General features: G+C 41.3%; 5 protein-coding genes across 7 annotated transcripts; 3 read left to right on the top strand and 2 right to left on the bottom strand.

The window, feature by feature from the left end:
* The first annotated feature begins 372 nt into the window (after positions 1-372).
* On the top strand, positions 373-2,958 carry imp3 (IMP3, U3 small nucleolar ribonucleoprotein). Its single transcript, XM_022754798.1, has 7 exons — positions 373-615; positions 819-926; positions 1,165-1,239; positions 1,338-1,417; positions 1,583-1,634; positions 1,787-1,859; positions 2,026-2,958. The coding sequence occupies exons 1-7, from the start codon at positions 479-481 to the stop codon at positions 2,050-2,052; spliced, it is 552 nt and encodes a 183-aa protein (XP_022610519.1). The 5' UTR covers positions 373-478; the 3' UTR covers positions 2,053-2,958.
* LOC111228770 (vesicle-trafficking protein SEC22b-like) lies at positions 2,681-4,744 on the bottom strand. The gene is made up of 5 exons (XM_022754797.1): positions 4,576-4,744; positions 3,948-4,057; positions 3,629-3,789; positions 3,391-3,537; positions 2,681-3,269 (listed from the first exon to the last, which is right to left on the bottom strand). Exons 1-5 carry the CDS (start codon positions 4,648-4,650, stop codon positions 3,115-3,117), a joined length of 648 nt encoding a protein of 215 aa, XP_022610518.1. The 5' UTR covers positions 4,651-4,744; the 3' UTR covers positions 2,681-3,114.
* Positions 4,005-11,469, top strand: LOC111228773 (uncharacterized protein C1orf21 homolog). 2 transcript variants are annotated; one of them, XM_022754801.1, is made up of 7 exons: positions 4,005-4,066; positions 5,003-5,191; positions 6,278-6,419; positions 7,841-7,920; positions 8,351-8,421; positions 8,591-8,654; positions 10,448-11,469. In XM_022754801.1, exons 3-7 carry the CDS (start codon positions 6,329-6,331, stop codon positions 10,487-10,489), a joined length of 348 nt encoding a protein of 115 aa, XP_022610522.1. In that variant the 5' UTR covers positions 4,005-4,066; positions 5,003-5,191; positions 6,278-6,328; the 3' UTR covers positions 10,490-11,469. The 2 variants fall into 2 exon arrangements, with proteins under 2 accessions (XP_022610522.1, XP_022610523.1); XM_022754802.1 differs by lacking the exon at positions 4,005-4,066 and adding an exon at positions 4,766-4,857.
* Positions 11,470-11,833: 364 nt separating this feature from the next.
* Positions 11,834-14,733, bottom strand: tsen15 (tRNA splicing endonuclease subunit 15). 2 transcript variants are annotated; one of them, XM_022754800.1, is made up of 4 exons: positions 14,552-14,733; positions 14,387-14,462; positions 13,629-13,764; positions 11,834-13,537 (listed from the first exon to the last, which is right to left on the bottom strand). In XM_022754800.1, exons 1-4 carry the CDS (start codon positions 14,606-14,608, stop codon positions 13,366-13,368), a joined length of 441 nt encoding a protein of 146 aa, XP_022610521.1. In that variant the 5' UTR covers positions 14,609-14,733; the 3' UTR covers positions 11,834-13,365. The 2 variants fall into 2 exon arrangements, with proteins under 2 accessions (XP_022610521.1, XP_022610520.1); XM_022754799.1 differs by having other exon boundaries at positions 11,835-13,537; positions 14,387-14,468.
* A 650-nt stretch (positions 14,734-15,383) lies between these two features.
* On the top strand, positions 15,384-20,724 carry LOC111229034 (procollagen galactosyltransferase 2-like). Its single transcript, XM_022755190.1, has 12 exons — positions 15,384-15,477; positions 15,806-15,916; positions 16,058-16,175; positions 16,279-16,413; positions 16,499-16,703; positions 17,657-17,776; positions 18,182-18,255; positions 18,349-18,455; positions 19,193-19,325; positions 19,460-19,587; positions 19,694-19,900; positions 20,053-20,724. Exons 2-12 carry the CDS (start codon positions 15,843-15,845, stop codon positions 20,336-20,338), a joined length of 1,587 nt encoding a protein of 528 aa, XP_022610911.1. The 5' UTR covers positions 15,384-15,477; positions 15,806-15,842; the 3' UTR covers positions 20,339-20,724.
* Positions 20,725-21,915: the final 1,191 nt, after the last annotated feature.

Raw genomic sequence — 21,915 nt, 5'->3', positions numbered from 1 at the left:
GATTAACGACACAATTATCTCGTTAATTCAGAAAAACTGGATTTTTTTTTAACTTCTCTAATAAAGATTAATAAATAAAACGAGATAATGATGTCGTTATTTCATAAAAAACGGATTTTTTTTTTAAGTGAATGCATTATGTTTCTGTAGTTTTAACTAAAGATGAAGAGCGTCTATCACAGGAGGTAGAGATGATTAATGTGGAAGAGCGGTAGATGGCGCTGTTTCCCACTTTGACTTGATATTCAACTTTAAATTGTCGCCAAAGAAGAAAAAACATTCTTGGTGTTGTATTAGGATAAACAGCAAAGCCTTATCTGTAGGGGGCAGCATTACGCTTTACAGTGTACATCCTGCCGGAAATTCATTAGAAGAAGAAGAAGAGGAAAGAAAAACACGTGTTTCCTGTTTCCCCCTCCAGTCGCGTATGAAGGAACCAGCTTTGTAAATAAGTTGGATTTAAGCAAAGGGTGTAAAAATGGTTCGTAAATTAAAGTATCATGAACAGAAGCTGCTGAAGAAAGTGGACTTTATCAACTGGGAGGTGGACAACAACCTGCACGAGGTCAAAGTGTTGCGGAAGTATCGCATCGAGAAGAGGGAGGACTACACCAAGTGAGTATCTGACTGGTCATTGTAAGCTACCACTAAAGCCTGTGAACCAACCCTCTAAATATTATATGACTGCAGAAAAATATAAAGTGTAAGTAAGTTCAGACGTGCTGTGATAATTATTCCAGATGACCAGTTCATACATCGTATAGACACTAAAACATGGATACAGTGTTGATGGTGTTTTTTTCTCTCCAATGTCTCAGGTACAACAAGTTGAGCCGTAACATCAGAGATCTGGCCCAGAAAATCAGAGACCTGGACGAGAGAGACGGCTTCAGAGCTCAGAGCACACATCGACTCTTGGAGAAACTGTGAGTGAGAGAGTGTGATGACCCTGTTTGACTAATTTACAGACTCTGATTACATTTAAGTCTAATATTCCTCCATCCACTGGAGTTTGTACCTTGTACCTCTCTCGTCAACACCTGCTCTGGCATGTTATTGATAGGAGGTACACTCTTTGCATGGTGGGCCGGGTTCCTGTATGAAATCTCGACTCACTCACACTGATATCGCACTGATCATTTTTGGGTTTCTTCATATAAAAAGGTACAGCATCGGCCTCACCCCCACCAAACAGAACCTCTCCCTCACAGAGAAAGTCACAGCTTCTTCATTCTGCAGGTAAATAATCAATACGTTACACTCTGATTCAGTCGGTAGCTGCCAGCATCCATCACCCGTCTGTTTTCTTGTCACCCTGATCTGTGTGTCTCCTGTAGGAGGAGGCTGCCCAGCATTATGCTGAACCTCCGTATGGCCCAGAACCTGAAGACAGCCATCACCTTCATTGAACAAGGACGTATCCTTCATTTCTGCAACTGTTTATACCAAAGAGTGTCTGATATTGTAATGTACTCTTTGTTTCTGTGTTTATGTGTCATAGTACCTTTTTGAGAGAAACTACATTTGTCTACGTCCAAGGGTAGAATTTGTTTTGCAGTAGTTGACCTTGACTCTGTCTCAGATGTGCGTGTTGGCCCAGACATCGTCACAGACCCAGCATTTCTAGTCACAAGGTTGGTGTCCACATTTGCTTTTGACTCGATGTAGCAAACACCCCTTTAGGCAAACTGTACATTCTGTAAAATCTGAAAAAATGTACAGTCAAGGTGTCTGTGTAAAAGCCTCTCCAGTCATCAAATATTGACACCATTACTCGTCTTTCCAGAAATATGGAAGATTTTGTAACTTGGGTGGACTCCTCCAAGATCAAGCAGCATGTCATGAATTATAATGATGAGGTGGGTGACGTTTCAGCATCTGTTTACATATATTATCCTGCAGTCGTTTCAAGCAAATAACCGCCTTGACTTTGAATCTGAATTGTAAAACACACACATAAAATTGCCATTGGGGCTAAAGCATAAATCTAATGTTGCGTAAATGACCATTGTGTTTCTTTTGCAGAGAGACGACTTTGATCTGGTGGCGTAAGTCTGGTGGCAAACGTCCATTTGTCACCCTGGAAGACAGGAAAGAGACGAGAACTCTGCTCTTTTAACTGTGGCATGAATAACTCTACAACCCAGTCTGAGTCTCCTGTCAGCTTGGAAATTATGGAGAGGGAATAAGTGCTCCCGTCTCCTCAGGAGCCATTACTCATTTCAGCAAGGACAAAACGAATGGACTACAAGACCATACATCATTCACTGAACTCCTCTATTGATGTCATCGAAATCTGCAACTGATATCTGATAAATTGACAATTGATCATCCCTCCAATCATCCAACATGTCTCTGAGTCTGGAAGTGACACGATTAATCTGAGTCTGTGTTGGTGCCTGTCGCTATCACCTTTTGACTCTTTACTCTAAACCTGAGCAGACACCAGTGGCACAGGGGTGCAGAGCCTCAGGTGTTTGTCAGTGGAGCCGCTCCCAACATTGGCTGTCATCACACCGGTTATACAGAGCAGCTCCCAGAGATGTGTAGGTGTGACTGTTGTTTGTGTGAACATGAGCTGCCAGGGTTAGTGTGTGTGACCAGGGAAATGCTGGTTTACAATGCTGTTCATGATATTAAAATAACTTGTGTCATACATACAAATGTAAAATAGAAGCTGGCAATTTGATAAATATTTAATCTTTTCAGTAAGACTTTGTTACAGTGTAAACTTTGAACAATAAACATTTTTTTTTAATCACAATATTAAGACTTTCCACCGTTAACCTCTATACTAATGTGTAAACATCAGTTTGGCAACACCCTCTCTTAATATTCCAGTAAAGAGAGTTACATGAACTCACCATAAAGCATTTGCTTCCATACATAGAAGTCCCATCACAGACCAGTGGCTCAGTTTATACTGTATGTGTAGCATCAGTCAAAGCTGAAAAAAAAGCATAGAAAGAACATGTACCCCCGACATGGACACACTATATGACCCCTTTAAGGCACCCTGATATATAATGGAAATGTAGCGGGATCTGTTTAAATGATTTGTTTTTAAAGAGGGACCCCCTCTCCTTAATATCAATGTCTTCGTTCGCGAGTCCATCAGAGCCACCAGAAGCGCACATAGATGATGAGTGTGAGGAAGAACACTGTCACAGCGGCCACCTTGGCATACGTGGAGCGAGTGTTGAGGTATTTTGCATCGCTGCGGTACTTCTTCGACAAGGTAGACAGATTGCTGGCTTTTGTGTCTAGAGCTGAGAGAAAGAATGCAAACGGATGAATCGGGGCGTCTCTGAATCAATAAATGTACATTTAATTTTGAAAAATGGTGCAACAGCACAATGCCTAAACACTCCAAAACTATCCTGTACTTACCAGAAAGAGCTTCTCCTCTTTGCAGAACTTCCTCAATATTTGCCACCATAATTCTCTGGACATCCTGCAGCTCAGTGTTAATATTGCCCAGGTTCCTCCTGCCTCTGCTGTCAACGTATGTCTTCTTTGTTTTCTGGATGTATGTGTCTGGAACAATGTGTGCAAGAAATAGTCAAGGCTTTTGTTCTTTCTGCAAGGACAATGCTCCACAAAGAGATCACACAAACGCCAGTCTTACCAAACTCGATGAAAGAGTACGGCCTTGTTACTCTGGGTACTTTTCTTCCATACTGATCATAGAACTCATTGTGGAGGTTTTCAAGGTAAGCAAACGCCATCTTTTTGGGAAATGAAGCCTCACAGAGGGACAGATAGCAAATACCCTGTGCTATTAAATAACTTAAACAAAAGAGAGAAAAAAGATAAGCCCGAATTAGTGGTTATTTGTAATAACTTTGATGCCTGGTGATACATGAACCAAACTCAATTGTGCAATATTACAGAAGGAACTCTTGGGTTCTGATAACATCCAACAACAGTACATGTTTTTAACTTACTGAAAGTTCACGTCCCCGGCCTCCAGGGTGCAGCGGTCCGGACTCTGAGCATTCAGTTTACGGCACAGTTGTTTGGCTTGGCTCTGGTACTGCTGGAGGTCTCTTCGTGACTGGCAGAGGTAAACAAGAATAGGTTATAGTCGGAACTGACATATGTTGAACTGTATGGCAGCTGTAGAATATTATATCAACACTAATACTTAAATAACACAAATGGTCCATAACCTTTTTTTTTTTTTTGGACCCAAATGAATACGTTTGACTTAATGTAAAATTCTTGCGCATTTGCAAACGAAACTAACGTTAAATTCATTAACTAATCAACTTTTCTGCTAACAGCAAACCAAACAATAAACTTTTTTTTTTCATTTAGCTAAACTTTATCGTTAACGTTAAACGTAAACGTTCAGATTTAAAGTTAAATTATAGTTTTATTAAATATATGTAATATTATGATATACTGCCAAGAATCAAAAAACATTCAGTAAATATGTTTTCAGGGGGGCCTACTCAACATTTTTAGTGGATAAGCTAGCCACCGTTAAATATCAAAAGTTTTGAATGGAGTTTCGCGTGTGGTTCTCTTCAAACACAGAGTCTGTGTGGGGAAGCTAAGTCTCATTCATACCTGTTCTTCCTCCTGTATGGACGCAGAGAGCGGCAGTCCGTCCGCCACACGAGCGATCATTGTTAGTAAAATCATACTGATGGAGGTCAGTGTTCGGCGGCGTCAACTGTCACTTACGTCGGAGGAACTGAACTTCAACAACTTAGTGTGTTTTTGCTGTCAACTTTGATGATGCAGAAGGAATGAGCTGGACGGAAGTTCACGGTGCGTCGGTGAAATAGGTCCGAGTGGCAACTGATAAAAAAATACACCTTCGTAGTCAATTTTCCGTTGCATAAAGAGGTGGGATACGCTTCTAAAATCGTATGGAAAAATAGTGCGGGTTGTTTAGTGTTCTGTGAGCAAGAGTAATTTCTAAAAAAAAAAATCATATTAGCAGTTGTTTGACTCGCTTCAGTATTTTGTCATCTTTATCACTTTAACACAGTATCAGGCCATGAGCTCCAATAGTCCGACCAGACAGCTGGCAGACGGACTGACTGCACCTCCACTGCTGATGATGCCTGTATTGAGCCGAGAGGTGCAGATGCGGTCTATGTGTGTCCTCCGTCTGGAGTAAAGCCTCTCTGAACTAAAACCAGAGGAAGGAGCTCGGAGCCATGGATAAAGCAGAAAGGTAAATTTGCCCCACTGCTGTTGCGTTTATTTCGCAATCTATTGTTTGTTTATTTGGCTCCGTCTGTGTGATAGTCGCCTCGGCGTTTCCTGCTGGCCGTGGAATGGCTGCTCTTTTCGCATCTTTTGTTAATATTTGTATACGGAACCCTGATCGTTATCTCCTTTCTCCGATGCTGTGGCTGGCATTTTGCAGCTTTTAGGCGGATATATTTTTCCTCTTGCATCTCTCGTTTATTATTTGCTTGCCTCCAGTTGAATGATATAGCCCAGTGATGCACCGTTTACAGGATGCAGCTGCAGCCTTTCTCTATATAAACGTACAATTGAAAAATAATAGTACGGTGGGTAGTGGTGTGTGAGGAGCAGCTGACTGTGCAGCTGGACTCAGCTGTGCGGCCAGTGCGTTTAGGATCAACCTGACCATATGGGGATCAATCACTCTGATTTTCCCAGAGCCTAGTGCAGAACACTTCGTCTGCAATCAAGTAATGTGGTCTAACACACTGTTATGTGAGCCATATTGCTGCGGGTCTTACAGGCCGATAGACCGGCGGAGATGGAAGCCATAGTTTAATCCTCTGAGCTCCACAGAAAACCCCTCATTCACTAATCAAATGCCCCGGCGGCTTGGCACAGTGGCATCGTGAACAGCTTGAAAGGCCTTATTGTTGCGGTGCAGCTGGCACCGCCGTGCGCACGTTCTGATTGGTGTTTTCCCAGACCAGCGTGTGCGTGACTCACAACCCGGCGACACCGTCTATTTTATTGTCTGTGCGGGAATCGATTGAGATGCCCGCATGTATTAATTCCAGGGTGGGGCGCTTCATGACTAATTGATTATGAAAAATTAGTGGTTCACAAGCTGGAGTCCAGAGGATTTCTTCCTCTGCGAGAGAAGACTGGTTTACTTCTGTGATGATGCGAGCCCTCACTGACCCACAGATGCCCCTCAGATGATTTCCCCAGAGACTGAACCTTTATCAGGAGGCCTGTCTGAGATCCGAGCCTTCTCTGCTTGGTGGTCTTTGCTCCTCACCTACACACATCTAACCACGCAGTGTCGCTCCCTCATACCTGTCCCCAGGTGTGCCTGCGGTGCTCAGGAGTGAGGAGGAGAGCAGCTGAGGAGGAGGAGATGGGCTGCACCTCTGCCAAGCAGGTGTCTGCCGTGCCCAACGGTGAGGAGAGCCAGAGTAAAGCCTACAGCAACGGGGACCTCCTGTCTGGTCAGTCTGTTCACTGAACACATCAAAGTGATTCACTGCTCACAGGGAGGTTACAGCACAGTTCTAACACAGTCGGCACTACCTGCATTTTTACACATTTATATCAATGAGACTTACAATATGGGTATGTAAAATCAAATAATAATAATCCACTGTTGAGCTTTATATTTAGTCCTTTTCAAGAATGTTGAGAAATTGTTAGCAGTATTCAATAATGCTGGAATGGACCTTTGTCAGATAAGGATGGAGTACATGCAGGTGCACATGAAACATCAAACAGTTCAGGTGCTACCAGCATGTTTAAGATGAATTTGGTCTTGGGCTGCAAATAACAGTTACACTTCACAATCAATTGGTTTGATTTTATATAAAATGTCCATCATAGTTTCCCAAACTCTTTCTTGTTTTGTCAGAAAAACCCAAAGATCTTGGGAAAAGAGAGAAAAGCAACAAGTCTTCAGTAAATATTTTTGCCTGAAGTGTGACTCAGAATTGTTGCTGATTAAGTTCCTGTCAGTCAGTGGCTTAATCAAGAAAAGCTGTTTCAGCTTGTGTCTATAAATGCAATTATATATAAAAACAATAAATAAAGTTTGTTCAAAACATAACTTTATATCTCTCTTACTGAGTCACAGTAAGAAAAATTCAATTTTCAAGCAATTAAATAATCTGAAAACAATTTTCAAAAGCTGTGAATGAAACAGTGTTGATGCAATCTTAATTTATCCATTTTAAAAAAAAGAAAAAAAGAAAAGGTCACCAGTAATGATGATTGGATGAACTCTGTTCATGGTCCAGTTCTCTGGGCCGGATTGACCCTTAATTAGTGCTTTATTAAAGGCAGGTGTGCTTGAAACTGTTCCACTCAGACACTGGGATACTATCAGCAGACAATTGTTGCACATTACTCAGGCCTAACAAGTGTGGACTAATCTGACATGTTTGTTATTTTCATAATAAGGTTGTGTTTCAAAAAAACACAGCTGGGCTACAATAATCATATCTCACACAATATTAATGTGATGTGTTACAACTGTATGTGTCCATCAGGCCATCATTACTATGCATCATATCTGTATTTCCATTTCCTCTCTGATTGCGTGGGAGTGAGATGGAGGAGGGGGATGTGCATGTGTGAGAGAAAAGATGGAGAGCAAAGAGGAGAATCAGACTGACAGCTCATGTGTTTGCCGCTTGCCAACCATTGTTAAGAGGGGATTTAGTCTGGAGCGTGAGAATCCAAGCACATAATTACTTTGCCAAGTACTGAACTGTGAGAACTATTAACCCGGAGGATTGTGCTGATCAGAGTGGCTGTGAGTGGGTCGTCCTCTGCGTGCCTGCCCGCCGGCCTCTGCTGTCGCGTATTAATAAGAGGAGATGTGCTCCTCTCTGCTTCTCTGTCTCCCACTCTGTCACAGATGAGTACAAGATGAAAGGAGTGGAGAAAGTCAAGTACATCAGTGGAGAAGAGGGAGGAGTGGACGGCCAGGACAGCACAGTGTGTGATTCTATTGTATTTTTTCTTTTTTTTTTTTGTCTCTAATGGGACGTTTACTGTCTTTAACAATGGCTTCTGTTTATCTGCCTGTTTGTGAAAATAGCCAATTTGTAATCAAACTAAGTCATGATCAGATGTTAGAATACCCTGCAGAATACATTTGCATATTAATGAGGAAAAACCAGAACAAGGGTAACACAATAATGCCAGAAGATAATGGGGTTTCTATTAATACCAGACACGTGTTACATAAAGTTAAGTGCTTTTAGATATAAATATTTTCTAATACAAAATTTTGTTAAGTTTTATCAGTTCAGGCAAACAGCTATGTTTGAAATAAGTCACCTGTAGAGCTTCTTAGTTAACTGTCTGTTTTTTCCACAACTATTTGATCATGTGCACTTTTATTTATTTGTGTGGCGTCCTGCAGGAGAAAAGTGCTCTCCTTGGTAAAGGTGAACACATGGATGAAACAGGATCAAACGGAAATGAAAAGATACTGTAAGTGTCAACGACTGATGATGCTGTTTTTGCTCTTTAGATATCATTAACATATATTTACATGTTGTGTATTAGTAGTGTGTTTGTATGTTCGTCCACCAGCTAACTCTTCATCATGTCCATAGCTACATAGCGAAGCTCTAAGCTGCTGTATCATGTTTCCTTGCAGAAGCATCCACTCCTCAGAGAGTCAGCAAGAATTCTTCAGGATGTTGGATGAGAAAATTGAGAAGGTGAGGAGGGACGAGCCGCCACCGCAGCATCACATTTTGATTTTGTGTTTCTCCAAAAAGCCCCTAAATGCTAAATGACATAATGGAGGTTAATCCTATCACCGCAGCAAAGCTGCAGCAAGTGAGGACACAGCAGATGACATAATGATACCACAAAAGAGCCTCAATCTTTCACGGCCTGTGTTTTCCAAGAGTGTCGTCTTTTCAAGTGGTATTGTTGAAAACCTGTTAAATCAGGTATTATGTGTTTCTAAAGTCTGATTTAGCTTATTCTGCTTATTCCTCTCTCATTAACATGCATTTGGAAATTATGTATAGTTTTCACATTTTGTTATGTTTTCCTCATTAATCGACACTCAATTCCCCGTAATGACAGAAGGAAAACAGATTTTTTTTTTGTTGAAAATTTACTTATGTCAATGTGATATTTCAGTTTTTCCTTTGTTATGCCTCCAGGCCAACGACAGTCAGAGCCGGAGGCGTTATGTTTTCAAACTGTGGTTCGTCCCATTCTTGTGAACATGATATCACAGTAACACTTTGAGGGTATTTCTTCAAACTTGGTTCCAATGATCACTTGGACTCGTCGATAAACTGATTTGATTTAAGTGGTCAAAGGTCAGAGGTCAAGCTCACTGTTTTTGGCCATAACTCAAGAATGCATAAGCTGATTATGACACAATTTAACACAAATATCTACTTGGATAAAATGATAAGGTGAGGACATTTTATGTCCAAAAAGGTCAAAGGTCAACCTCACTGTGACATCATAATGTTCTGCAAAAACGCTTAATTATTCAACGCTGTAACTCAGGAAGGGGAGATTGTGAACGTTTCCCGCCATGTGGCCGGTCGGGGGAGGCATACAACCGCGAGGCAGCTACTCTAGTAATAAATGAGCTGTTTAGCCTTTTCTAAAATTTGTCTTTGATGAGAGAAAAAATGAATTAAACAATTTTAGTATGAGGCTGCAACATAACATGCAAAAAAAGTGAAGGCGTGTGAATACTGTGCACTGCGTGAGCCACACTGTTGCACTGGCTGACATATTCCTTCATCACATAGTGACCAGGCAGTGTAGTTTATTTTGAGTCGATCCCACATACACCATCCTACTGCCGGAAGTACTCACTAGCACACCAAATGTGTATTAATCCTCAGCTAAAAATAGTCCCCAACAAATGCCCCATTTCCTCCTGTTTGAGTAATGATTGCTAAAAACTACAGTGACCAGCTGTTTATGGAACATTACTTAGCCTTTTTTTAGCCTTATGAATATGTTGACCTGTTTTTAAAGATTAATGTCGTCAGAGGGGAAACATTTGGGTGGAGATCAGAGCCACAGACAATGTGAGGTAGAAGGTACTCAGGAACAGGCTAATGCGTGGCAATGGGATTTGTTTAATATAAAATAATGCCAGAGCTGCAGTCAATAGCTCCTAGAATGAGAGATCTGCAGTGTGTGTGTGTGTGTGTGTGTGTGTGTGCGTGCGTAGCTGAAGAGTGCATTTTATTTTTTCTGTCTTCTTTGAGTCTCCTAATGGTAATTGGCCTCTTAATAATAAATCGGTCTCTCTATGATTGTTCGTAGATGCGTGCATAACAGTGGAACCCAGTTAATTTCATTAATTATTGATTGGATCATTTACATGTGATATTGAATGCATTTACCCCACTTCTTTTTAATATGAATATTGGAGTTACATTAATATTGTGATGCTCATTTCATTAGCTTCATCCTTGGGGATAAGAAATACACAGCAAACATTAGCGTGTCTGTGTTTTGTATCCAGGGCCGGGACTACTGCTCAGAGGAGGAGGAGGACATGACATAGCACTGTTGTCGTGTATCCATCGGTCCCAAAATGAGAGGAACTGTCATTCCAGTGTTACGGATGGACCGTACCATGTGATGCCATGTCCAGGGGGACTCCGTCTTGTTCTCACTGTCCCTTGTACACACCTGAGAAGAATGGATTACCGACTTGAATCAAGCACCTTTTTTGCCCTCCTGCTCACAACCTGCTCGTCTGATTAACCCCCGAGAAAGACTGAAACCAAAATCAAAGGTGGTTCAGTATGTTTTAAGTTTTCAAAGCTCTCCAAAGAGAGGGAGAACGTTGAGGTTTACTTTTCTTGATGAAGCCATTGAAATGTTGGGATCTTAAGGAACACTTGCTTTTCTTTCCATGCTTGGATAACTCCTCAAAGGTCAATATAAATGGATGTCACTGAGATCTCCTGTAGACATTTGAAACACAGACCGTTTCCGACTGCGGAAATGACCAGCGCTGTTGTGGACACTGAGTCAAAGTGAAAATAATGTCTGCGTCTGCATCATTTTGAATATTTCATCCTTGAATGCCTCCCTGAAAAGTCAACAGGTTGGAAACTTCCTTAATTCCAAGACACAGTATGAACCTCTTTTCTACAGCACGTTGGCCAGTGCAGTGTGTTCGTCCGTCCATGTCTGTTTCTGTTATGACGTAGAGTATTTATGTTGAATAAGGCTCAGGGTTGAAGTGTTGTAATCTTTGTCCCATGCAGTCAAGTCCTTCCACTCATTAAGACACTGCTGCACCATTAAAAAGACACACATGCACTCACACAGCAGGGTTACTGGTGTGCCCTGCTTCGGTATCTGCTCCATGTTAACCCCGCAGGGTGGACACTGCTACATCACATATTAGTCTGATTATGTATTTCGCTCACCAGTGTTATGTCGTTGTGTTCAGTTTCTATGTCGAAATTTTTGTTTTTCTAGAAAAATAAAAATTGTTTTCAGTAACTTCTCCACACAGCGGACACTGTTGTGTTGTTTTAAAAAAAAAAAAAGAACTGGCAGCACAAGTGCAGCCAATACAAACAACCTGCCACATGAATGACTTTGGGAACAATAAGCCCAGTGTAGCTCAGACAGGTGTGGTATTATTCTAAGTGAATACCACACATGTTGATGAATGGCAGATTACTTGAGTCAAAGTATAGAAACTCCTGATCAAATATTATTCTAACACAAGTGACGGTGGTGAAGTCAAATTCTTATTTGAGTTAAAGTATTGGAGTACTTGCTTTGAAGTATTCAAAAGTAAATTTTTTTATGCAACACATTGTTGTATTGTTCCACAGTGAAGTTATAAAATCTTATGACTGTGAAACAACCTATTGACTGACTGTAGAACGTGTAGAATAAAAAGCTTGTAGAATCTGCTAAAGGCGATAGAAGTGGCCATAAGTCATCTGACCGACCGCAGCATAAACACGGCAACAACTACTACCAGCTGTCTGTTTAAAATTTTATCCAGAATTAAAAACGCTACACATTTCAACATGCTTTCTAAAGTTGGACGGCACATTTTTTGTAGGTAGTGATGAAGTTTGGTCGTTGCAAAAACAGCAACACGGTGTATGGTCTATCGCATTTCTGAAAATAAAAGGAAGTTCACTGCTGAATAAAAGCTCAAAGCTTCAAAGTATCGACTTCATAGAAACGCTGTGCAGTCAAAAGTACAATATTGGTCTTTTAAATGTAGCACAGTAAAAGTCATAAGTTTCCAAAAACAACAACAACAAAAAAAAACTCAAGTACAGACACTCAAGTAAATGTACTTTGTTACTGTCCATGCCTGATGAACGGTAGTAAATGCTCAAACTTGCACTGAAAGTGGACAGTGGTTTAGAGCCACTTGACTAGAGTCAAGTTTAGCTTGTAAGTGATTTCATAACTGGCGTGTTTGTCAGCTGTTAAGCAATAAGAAATTGCAGGAAAGAAATGCTGAAGATATGTCAGGTGACTTTAAGAAAGGACTGTTATTACATAGTGTGACCACCAGGGGGCACCCATTAGTTTATTTCTGTAGACTGTGACTGAAGTGAGATGTGTGGCTCGTAAACAGACAGACTACAAAGCTTTTAATAATCAAAAATAGACCAAACATCTGTATAAATATGAGTTCATTAAACATAACCTTGTTGCCACTTTCAACTGAAGCTCAACTGAAGTTACACTCAGTTACACTGAGTAGTGTGTCTGAAAATTATCCTTTCAAAATAAGACACTTCTGTTTTTAAAGGAAATAATAAAATAAGATTAAGAGCAAACTTCAAATTTTTTGGGGACAAACTAACAGAGTCTGGTAGTTATTCTCAGTCACTTATTAACCACAATCAAGAAATCTTTATCAAAAATGTTTATATTATATGTCTCTTGATAATCAAATATAACTTTAAAATATCAAAATCTGTATCAGTGTCAGTCCAGTATCAGCTGGACTCTGTTGTAATGTCCCCGAAAAGTTTTGTGGATGTCCTGTGATCCAGCTCATTAGGTGCCATTTGAAGGTCACGAGGGAGGCACGACGCAGACTGCACGTGACCACACAAAGTACACGGCAGTGTGAGCACAACCCTGACTGCACTCAAAGAGCCCCTTTCAACTTTGCTGACATCGCAACAAGAACCTCCCAAAAACTACGGCCAAGGAGTCACAAGATAAGTCTCAGTCAGTGGGTCACAAGAAGACATTATTTTGAAAATCACTGGACTCCACTGGTTGGATGAGGCCGCTGACTTCTTATTGAGAGGGAATCACAGGCTGGGCCTACCAGCCACACGCAGCACCTGGAGCGCCACCGTGGAAGGGTCCAATTGTACCTGCTTCCATAACGTCAGCCCGTCCTTCTGTGGTTCATCAGCTTCTCCCTCCAGCTGCTCAGTTCTTCTGCCGTCTCTTCCGGTGATGTCGGCGCCCCACATCCTGGAAGGGGCCTACAGGAGGGTCGGGCGTCACCAGCCCATCAGTCATTCTCTGGTAGACCAGGGTGGAGTCAGACGCCACCGCACACAGCAGCATGGGAAAGCCTCTGTCCAGCACGTGTCGTATGCTGCACAGCAGAGAGGAGGGTTATGACTAAAAGTTGTGAGAAAATGGGAAGATGAAATCTGGTGGTAGAAGTCGATGAACGGTCTCATCACCTTTTGTGGCACAGAGATCGGTGAACAGGCAGAGGAAGGACAGTCTGGATGGGTGCTCCTTCCTTCTCTCTCCCTTCCAGCAAAACCGCCTGCAGTTCAGGAATCTTGACACAGGTCACCTCTTTCCACTGACGCACTGTGGAGAACGAGAAGCACGGCGTGGGCGTGTGAGAGTGGTAGCCTTACTTGGCAGCGAAGGTGCCACAGACTAAGGAAAAGTAACTTCTATCTTTTATCTCCAGCCTCACTTGTATTGCTCTTGTTATGTACATTAAGGGCAGTAAATGTCATACGTCACTTTTAAGTCTCAACAGGAAACTCTGTCGCCTGTGGACTTGACATTACCATGGACAATATTAAACAGAGTTGTAGCAACCATTTAAGACGCCAAGTCCGTGACCTCAGTACTTTGTGAGGGAGTTTTAATAAACAAAGGAAGAGTTTACAGTCTACACTTACACATAAACTACACATCACAGGATTTAAATGCCATTTACCATTGTCTTTAGACAAAAGCAAAATGAATTAAATTCAAATAAATCTTAAATGATTTTGCATTTCCCCACAATCAAGTTTGTTGGTAAATTCTGCATAAATAAATACATAAAATGGATCAGTAGAATGGCTAAACGAATAAATAATAGAGAAAAATCCTGAATAAAATGACCCTCTGTCTCTGACGCACACAATCATATAAAAGGAGACAAAAACAAAAAAGACTGACTCCTGTAATGACTTCAAAATCTTCTCAAACTCACCCTCAGCAAGATCCATGTACACGAGAAAAGCTGCATGCACCTGGGCGCTGTCCCCAACCTCCAGATCCTTCATCTGCTGATACTGACACAAAAGAAAAACCGCTGGTTAGTGCGTGATTTCTCACGGGTGCCCTGAACGCAGCACAGAGCTCCACTGACACTCACCGCTGGATGCAGCAGGATCCAGTTCTGAGGTGAAGCTTTCTCTGACGCCTCAGACATTTTAACTCCTGAACGTATCTACAAGCAAAACACTGGCCCATTAACCACAATCTAATGTCTGACACACCGCTGCTGCTGTCACGGCATGTGTGGTCCGTGTTCTCAGGTTTCGCCGGCGTGCTACAGTGACAGCCTTCCGGCTGGAAAGAAAAAATCTAATCTTGTGTTCCGCGCTGCTGCCGGTCTGGTGCGAGAAGCACGTTGCCAAAAACAATTCATCTCAGTCCTGCTCGTTTATTCTACTATGTTGTTCAGGTAAGAAGAATAAAATATTAATTGATGATAGTGATTAATTACTTATAAATAAGTAAAATGTATGCTTTTAAATTCATCGCTTTTTCTCAACATTTTTTTTTTCAAACTTGGCGAAGATCATGTGAGATGAGTGAAAGCTCCAGAACAGCTACAAAAGAGACCTTGAGGTGATGTTAGTGGGCTAGGGCACTGGAACTAACCTCGGTTTTCTTCACTCTTTCTCTCTTGCTGTGTGTGTGTGTGTGTGTGTGTGTGTGTGTGTGTGTGTGTGTGTGTGTGTGTGTGTGTGTGTGTGTTTTATCATGTGTGTGTGAGTCTATCTCCCTCCCTCAGTTGCAACAGTCTGAGGCTGCAGAGACATAAAGGTGCCCTGCTGGAAATATGACTTTTGAATTTGTGGGATTCAGATTATTCATTGTGATTTTGTCAGGAAAGCTCTTCCTGCACACCAGCACAGAGGAGCTGCCAGCTGATCATCTCCTCCAGCCAGAGTCCTCCCTGCTGAAACCCACAGTGCTGATCACCATCCTCGCACGTAACACACAGCACAGCCTCCCTTACTTCTTGGGATGCATTGACAGACTGGATTATCCGAAGGACCGAATTGCCATCTGGTAAAGTTACATTTATTCTTTGCATTGACTAGTTGATTAATAAAAATGTGTATGTATTTCTGGAAAAAGTAGAGATATTTGCTGGCATTATGTTTATGGAAGAGTTTCTTATGAAAAGATGCTGATTTGTTTGGAAGACCTCACACAAAACAATAAGCAAAAGTCTTAATTAGTAGGATTTAGCAAAAGTGACATTAGCACCAATAAGCTAATGCTGATCAGTAAGCAAAGTAATTCTCAGACAAGTGAGGAAAGAAAGAAAGAAAGAAAGAAAGAAAGAAAGAAAGAAAGAAAAAAAGAATGAATGAATTACTCTTTGTGATCTCAGGGCAGCGTCTGACCACAATGTGGACAACAGCACCGCCATGCTGCAGGAGTGGCTGAGAGGAGTCCAGCACCTGTACCACTCTGTGGAGTGGAGACCCGTGGATCGACCAAGGTGAACCACTGCCCCAAAATACAATGTCTGAGGCAGCAACTTCATTTATTATCCACCATGGTGATTCTGTTTGATGGTGATTTAACGGAGTGGAAGTAAACCTGATCTCCTCTGGTTTTTATTCCTGTCTCTTTCTCTCAGCTCTTATGCAGACGAGCAGGGTCCAAAACACTGGCCCGACTCTCGGCTCAGCCATGTGATGAAGTTAAAGCAGGCGGCGCTCAGAGCCGCCAGACGACTTTGGACTGACTACATATTGGTGAGACAGTAAAAGACCCGAAGACATAAAGAATGATGCATCTATGTGGGTGTATCATCAGTTCTGTCATCCACAGCATTAATGTTATTTCTCTGACCCTCAGTTTGTGGACAGTGACAACTTGCTGACAAACCGCCAGGTGCTGTCTGACATGATAGCGGAGAATCTGACTATTGTGGCACCCATGTTGGAATCAAAAAGTCTTTATTCCAACTTCTGGTGTGGCATTACTCCTCAGGTACAGTTTGTTAACAGACATGCAAAACATGGCAATTCCACAAACTGGGATAATGACTGTTTGAAATCTCATCATACCCACGCAGGGCTACTACAGACGAACCCCAGAGTATATTCCCATCCGTAAGTGGAAGCGGCAGGGCTGCTTTGCAGTCCCCATGGTGCACTCCACCTACCTGCTGGACCTGAGGCGCAGAGGCAGCCAAGCGTTGGCCTTCCACCCTCCTCACCCCCACTACCCCTACCATCTAGACGACATCATGGCCTTTGCTTTCTCTGCAAGGCAAGCAGGTCAGACCTTTGTCGAAATGTGTTTTGATTTAAGATTCTTTTCCTGTATGAAGTGTTGGCAGTCATCAGTGGCGACCGGTGGGTTTGTTACTGCCATACATTGTTCCTGTCCGGTAGAAGGAGTTATGAAGAGCAGGAAATATACAAACTTTACTGAGCTGGATGTGAATCACTTGAAATGAAATCCACTTCTGAGTTAAATCAATTTGACAAAGAGTTTAGAGAGAAAACACACTCTGTGTTGAACGTCTCTCCATCTGATGTCAGAGTTCGTCTTTGGAGGTTTTCTGACATAAACCAGATTGTGATCGGCATCATTTTTCCCAGTTTGTTGAAATGTGATGAAATAAAACAGTGTATACGGTCTACAGTACATTACAGTATGTTTCAATACATAAGGCAAACAAATAGGATTACAGTTTAAAACATGATCAAGACTTTCATTAAAAGACTTTGTGAATCGTTGTTTTTAATATCTTTATATACACCAGTATATACTGTGCTCACACTAATGGTAATCAGTCTTTAATCTTAAGAATGAAACTGCATTACATTTGGGAAGGTGCTTAAAGTAATTTAATGTGTAACAAAGATGAGACACTTCATTAACATAATTAACATCCTCATTAAAGAACACCTTTATCATTACAAGTCTGTATGAAAGTAATAAAGTGCCATATGAAATGTAGTCACAGTATGAGTTTACTTATAAAGACACAGCTATAGACATAATATGATTAATATGCATTTAAATATTTACTTTATTACCACTGATCTTAATAATAGTATAAGCATTTCACTTCACACCATGTGGACCAGACTCTGCTTTCTGTGACAACATCATTTCACGTCATATCTTAATGTATCTTAACCATTAGTGGTGAAATGTATCTGCTTTTCACATGATGAGAAGATCTTTGCACTGAGACCTGATTTGCTCTTCTGCTCTGCAGGGGTCCAGATGTACGTGTGCAACAGGGACCATTATGGATATTTACCTCTGCCCCTCGAGCAAGACCAGACACTGGAGGAGGAAGAGGAGAGTTTCACCCACACACTGACAGAGGCGCTCAGTAAGCGCCAACTGTTTTATGAAGACTGACTCTGTAATAGAGAATCCTGAACAACAGGAAGAGTTTTAAGTTTCTCTATCTTCAGCCTTTGTTCATCGTTTCCTTGGCATATGTGTGTGTGTGTGTGTGTGTGTGTGTGTGTGTGTGTGTGTGTGCGTGTGTGTGTGTGTGTGTGTGTGTGTAGTGTGTGTGAGCATATTTGGCCTTTTTGACTCTCACAGTCCTGACACATGTCTCACTCCTCTGTAAAAGCCCACTGCCTCTCATTTCACCTCCTCTCCGTCTTTCACAGGAGTTAGATTTTGAACTGATCTAAGAAATTCCCCTGAAGCCAAACATCTGTTCTAGAAAAATGTAAATTGACTATATATTTACATGAAATGTCTGTGTGAACTTTCTTTCCAGTCGACTACACCATGAAGCCTTCACAGTACGTGCACCCTGTTCCTAAAGAACCAGGAAAGATGGGATTTGACGAGGTGCAGACACATTTTCAGTGGCACAGTAAAAATGTTTTCCAGTAGCAGAGTGCTGTCTGAGTGAACAGTCACTTTAATCTGCCCCACCTCTAGATCTTTCTGATCAACCTGAAGCGCCGCTCAGACCGGCGGGAGAGGATGTTGAGTTCTCTGTCCGTCCTCGGTATCAACGCCACACTGTCAGAGGCCGTGGATGGCAAGTATGACATGCACTAACAGAAGCAGTATTCAGAAGTAAGAGTTAACACAGTGTAAAGATCCTCAAGTAATTATTTTCCTCTGTATGTTACAGTATTGGATTATAGTATCACCGACATATAAATACCATGTCAATATTGTAGCTGTGTAGCAGGTAGAGCTGATTTAGAGCTGAAGTACTTTATATTAATTTATATTGGGTAGTTTAGCTAGCTAGCTATAGCTTTTGATACTTTTGCTTCCGTACTTTAGTTTAAGATAAACACAAGAAACTTGTGCTGTAAAAATGGAGGACTGTCACTTACAGCAGATTCAATTTACACTGTGGTTTTATTTTAAAGGATGTGAACTCTGCTCACACTGCTGCTAGTAACTAGCACATGTGACAGATATGACTGTAGTAGACTGAGTAGATGTATAAAGTGACATGAAATGGAAATACTCAAGTGAAGAACATGTGACTTGAATTAAGTGAAGAAAATGCATTTATATTTAGTAACTTTTTATGCGGTTTCTGTATGATCAACTGTATGATGAACTTTCTGTTGGAAAACATAAAAAACTAGAGTTTTTTTAATTTAAGTATCTTTAAAGGTGAGATTTAACCATATTAGGTCTCTCTACCTTCATGGAGTTGGAGCTGATGGTGAAATGAGAAACAAGGCTCCAAATGTCAGGAAACGTTTTTCTCAGACTTACACTGACAATGATGAAATGTATTTTCTTTTGTTGTCCACAGAGCGTTGAACTCCTCTCAGCTGCAGGCCATGGCTATAGACATGCTGCCTGGGTATAAAGACCCGTATTCAGGCCGTGTGCTGACTCGAGGGGAGATCGGCTGCTTCCTCAGCCACTACAACATCTGGAAGCAGGTACAGTTTAACACTGTGCAGTTCAATTCAAGCACAATGTACCGTGCACTGGAGCTGGTGCGTTTGCGGCGGTATGGACAGGTTTACCTCGAGGCTGCTCATGACAATTATGGCTGTTGGGTGTCGCCTCCTAGGTGGTGCAGCAGGAACTGCAGCAGGTGCTTGTGCTGGAGGATGATGTCAGATTTGAGCCCAGATTTCGCAGCAGGCTTCTGGCCATCATGGACAACGTGATGAGAGTGGGACTCGACTGGGACCTGATGTAAGTGAGTTTTTGAAAAGGTGCATATTACCATTATTTTTTAAAGGGATTTTTTAAAAATTTATTTTACTCAACATACCTCACTCACTGACCTGTCTCCCTGAAGTTATGTGGGTCGTAAGCGGCTGCAGGTGAAGGAGCCAGAGTTCTGGGTAAAGGGAGTCATTAACCTCGTGCACCCAGGATACTCCTACTGGACCTTGGGGTACGTGCTGTCCCTGCAGGGGGCCGAGAAGCTCCTGCAGGCAAAGCCACTGCACAAAATGCTGCCCGTTGATGAGTTCTTACCCATCATGTTCAACCAGCACCCCAAGTGAGTCTCATCTACAATTTAAATACTCAAACGTTAACCTTTGAATACGAGTGAGAGCTTTTTGTATTCAGTCTGAAGTGAAGTGAAACCGCCTTGTTCTTCTTCTTCTTTTTTTTTTTTCTCCTAACGTTCACACTTCCTTGTTCCCTCAGAGACGAGTACATGCAGTATTTTGAGCAGAGGGACCTGAGAGCTTTTTCAGCGGAGCCTCTGTTGCTCTTCCCCACACACTACACCGGCGAGCCCGGCTACTTCAGCGACACAGAGACATCCACCATCTGGGACGATGAGGCAGTGGAAACAGACTGGGACAGAGACGGAGCCAAACACCGGCGTGAGCAGGAAACTGAGGAGCTTGGGTTTGGACGTGTGGCTTCTCAGTCTGCTCGCGGTGACGTGCCTCCCGTCTCTGGCAGTGGACGCAGAGATGAACTATAACCAGTTTAACAACCTGGGGGCAACCTCTGTGCAGTGTTTCTAAGATGGAAGGTTTTTCTCAGTGTTAATTAGAAGAAACTCAAAGCATAAAACTGAAATAGAAAGTCTAAGAATGACATTTTATCACAAAGACCTTCCTAAAGACCCAACTGAAACGCCCTTATCACCTCAGTTGAAATTGGACTTTACTGACACATATTTACAAAATAGCCCACAGTCAAGTCAAGGACCGGGACCACCTGTGAAGACCAAGACGGTCAAACATAGTGTGTAAGTCTGTCCAAAAGTGACGTTTTTTTCTGTTACAGCTGTTAAACATTAGACTTAGTTTAAGAAATAAAGGCCCAGAAATACACCCGTTTCTTAATTGCACTACATGGTTTTTGTTATGCTGCAACCATGACAAAAAACTCTTTTTATACATTTTAATGACATCAGTCTGTACGGACTTTTTTCATTTTAACAAGGTTTTGTCTAATTATTGGTCCAATAATCTGGTTTAGTTTGAGTTTTGTGATATAGATTAAATGAAATGTTATAACATGAAAGGTTTCTTGTAAAAATTAAATTTTTTGGTATGTAGTAATAATTAGAAAGTGTCATAACATTAAAAATACAAATATCTTGTTCTGACAAAAAGGATCTTATTAGATCCTAAAAGTTCTGTTTTTAACATTATAATATGAAGTAGTCATTTTCCTTTTAGTCATGGTGGCAGCAACAAACAAATATAACAAATGAAAGTGCGCCTACCATTTTGTTTAGATCAGGAAAAAGAGCAGAAACACCATCTAATGGTGACAAGCCCAAGATGGAGGCTTTAATCAAATACTCCAGTCCTGACATTGACACGTTAACACAACCTGAGGTGCATTACCGCGTCAAGATGTCTTTCAACAGTTGCAACATCATGCTATTCAGTCATAAGCTTAGGACTCTAACTCATTATTGAATATCAGCTGAACCACATTACTCTCCTCAATAACTCAATTCTGTTATTTTATTGAGTCCGACACTTTTTTAGCGTGACTTTTCACCAGAAAAAAAAACATTCACACAACCATCAACTTAAGGATTTTTATTTTAAAAAAAAAAGCACTGGTATTTTCATGTCAAGCAAACAATGGAACTATTTAATATTAGTACTGTTCCATATCACAAAGTGAGTTATGAAAAGAATAATTAAACCACACAAATGATACGTTTTTTTTTGTAATAAATTAATCAGCATAACAAAAGAAATAAAACATGCTTGTACTTCGGTGTTGCACAGGAAATATTGAAAGTCCAATGCTCAAAATTTAAGACACCTGAGAATATAAATATCAAAACAGCTTGTTGCAGCAATTATTTAGTTCCACAGTTCCTCCTATTCACCTTAACTAAAGCTTTGATAAGAGGATTTTAAAAATTACATTAATGTAAAAATTAGGCATCAATTTAAAAAACATCCGTTTCTGTACAATGTGCATATCTGAATTAGTGTGGTGACAAGAGAAATTATCGCTTTTTTTCTTTTTTTTCTTCTCAGCAAGGCAGCGCAGCAAAAATTAAATCCAAAGTGGATAATGCTCGTC

This window comes from Seriola dumerili, unplaced genomic scaffold (assembly GCF_002260705.1).
Source record: "Seriola dumerili isolate Sdu_G_001 unplaced genomic scaffold, Sdu_1.0 BDQW01000226.1, whole genome shotgun sequence".
NCBI classification, from domain to species: domain Eukaryota; kingdom Metazoa; phylum Chordata; class Actinopteri; order Carangiformes; family Carangidae; genus Seriola; species Seriola dumerili.
This window is presented reverse-complemented; position numbering and strand designations above follow the sequence as displayed.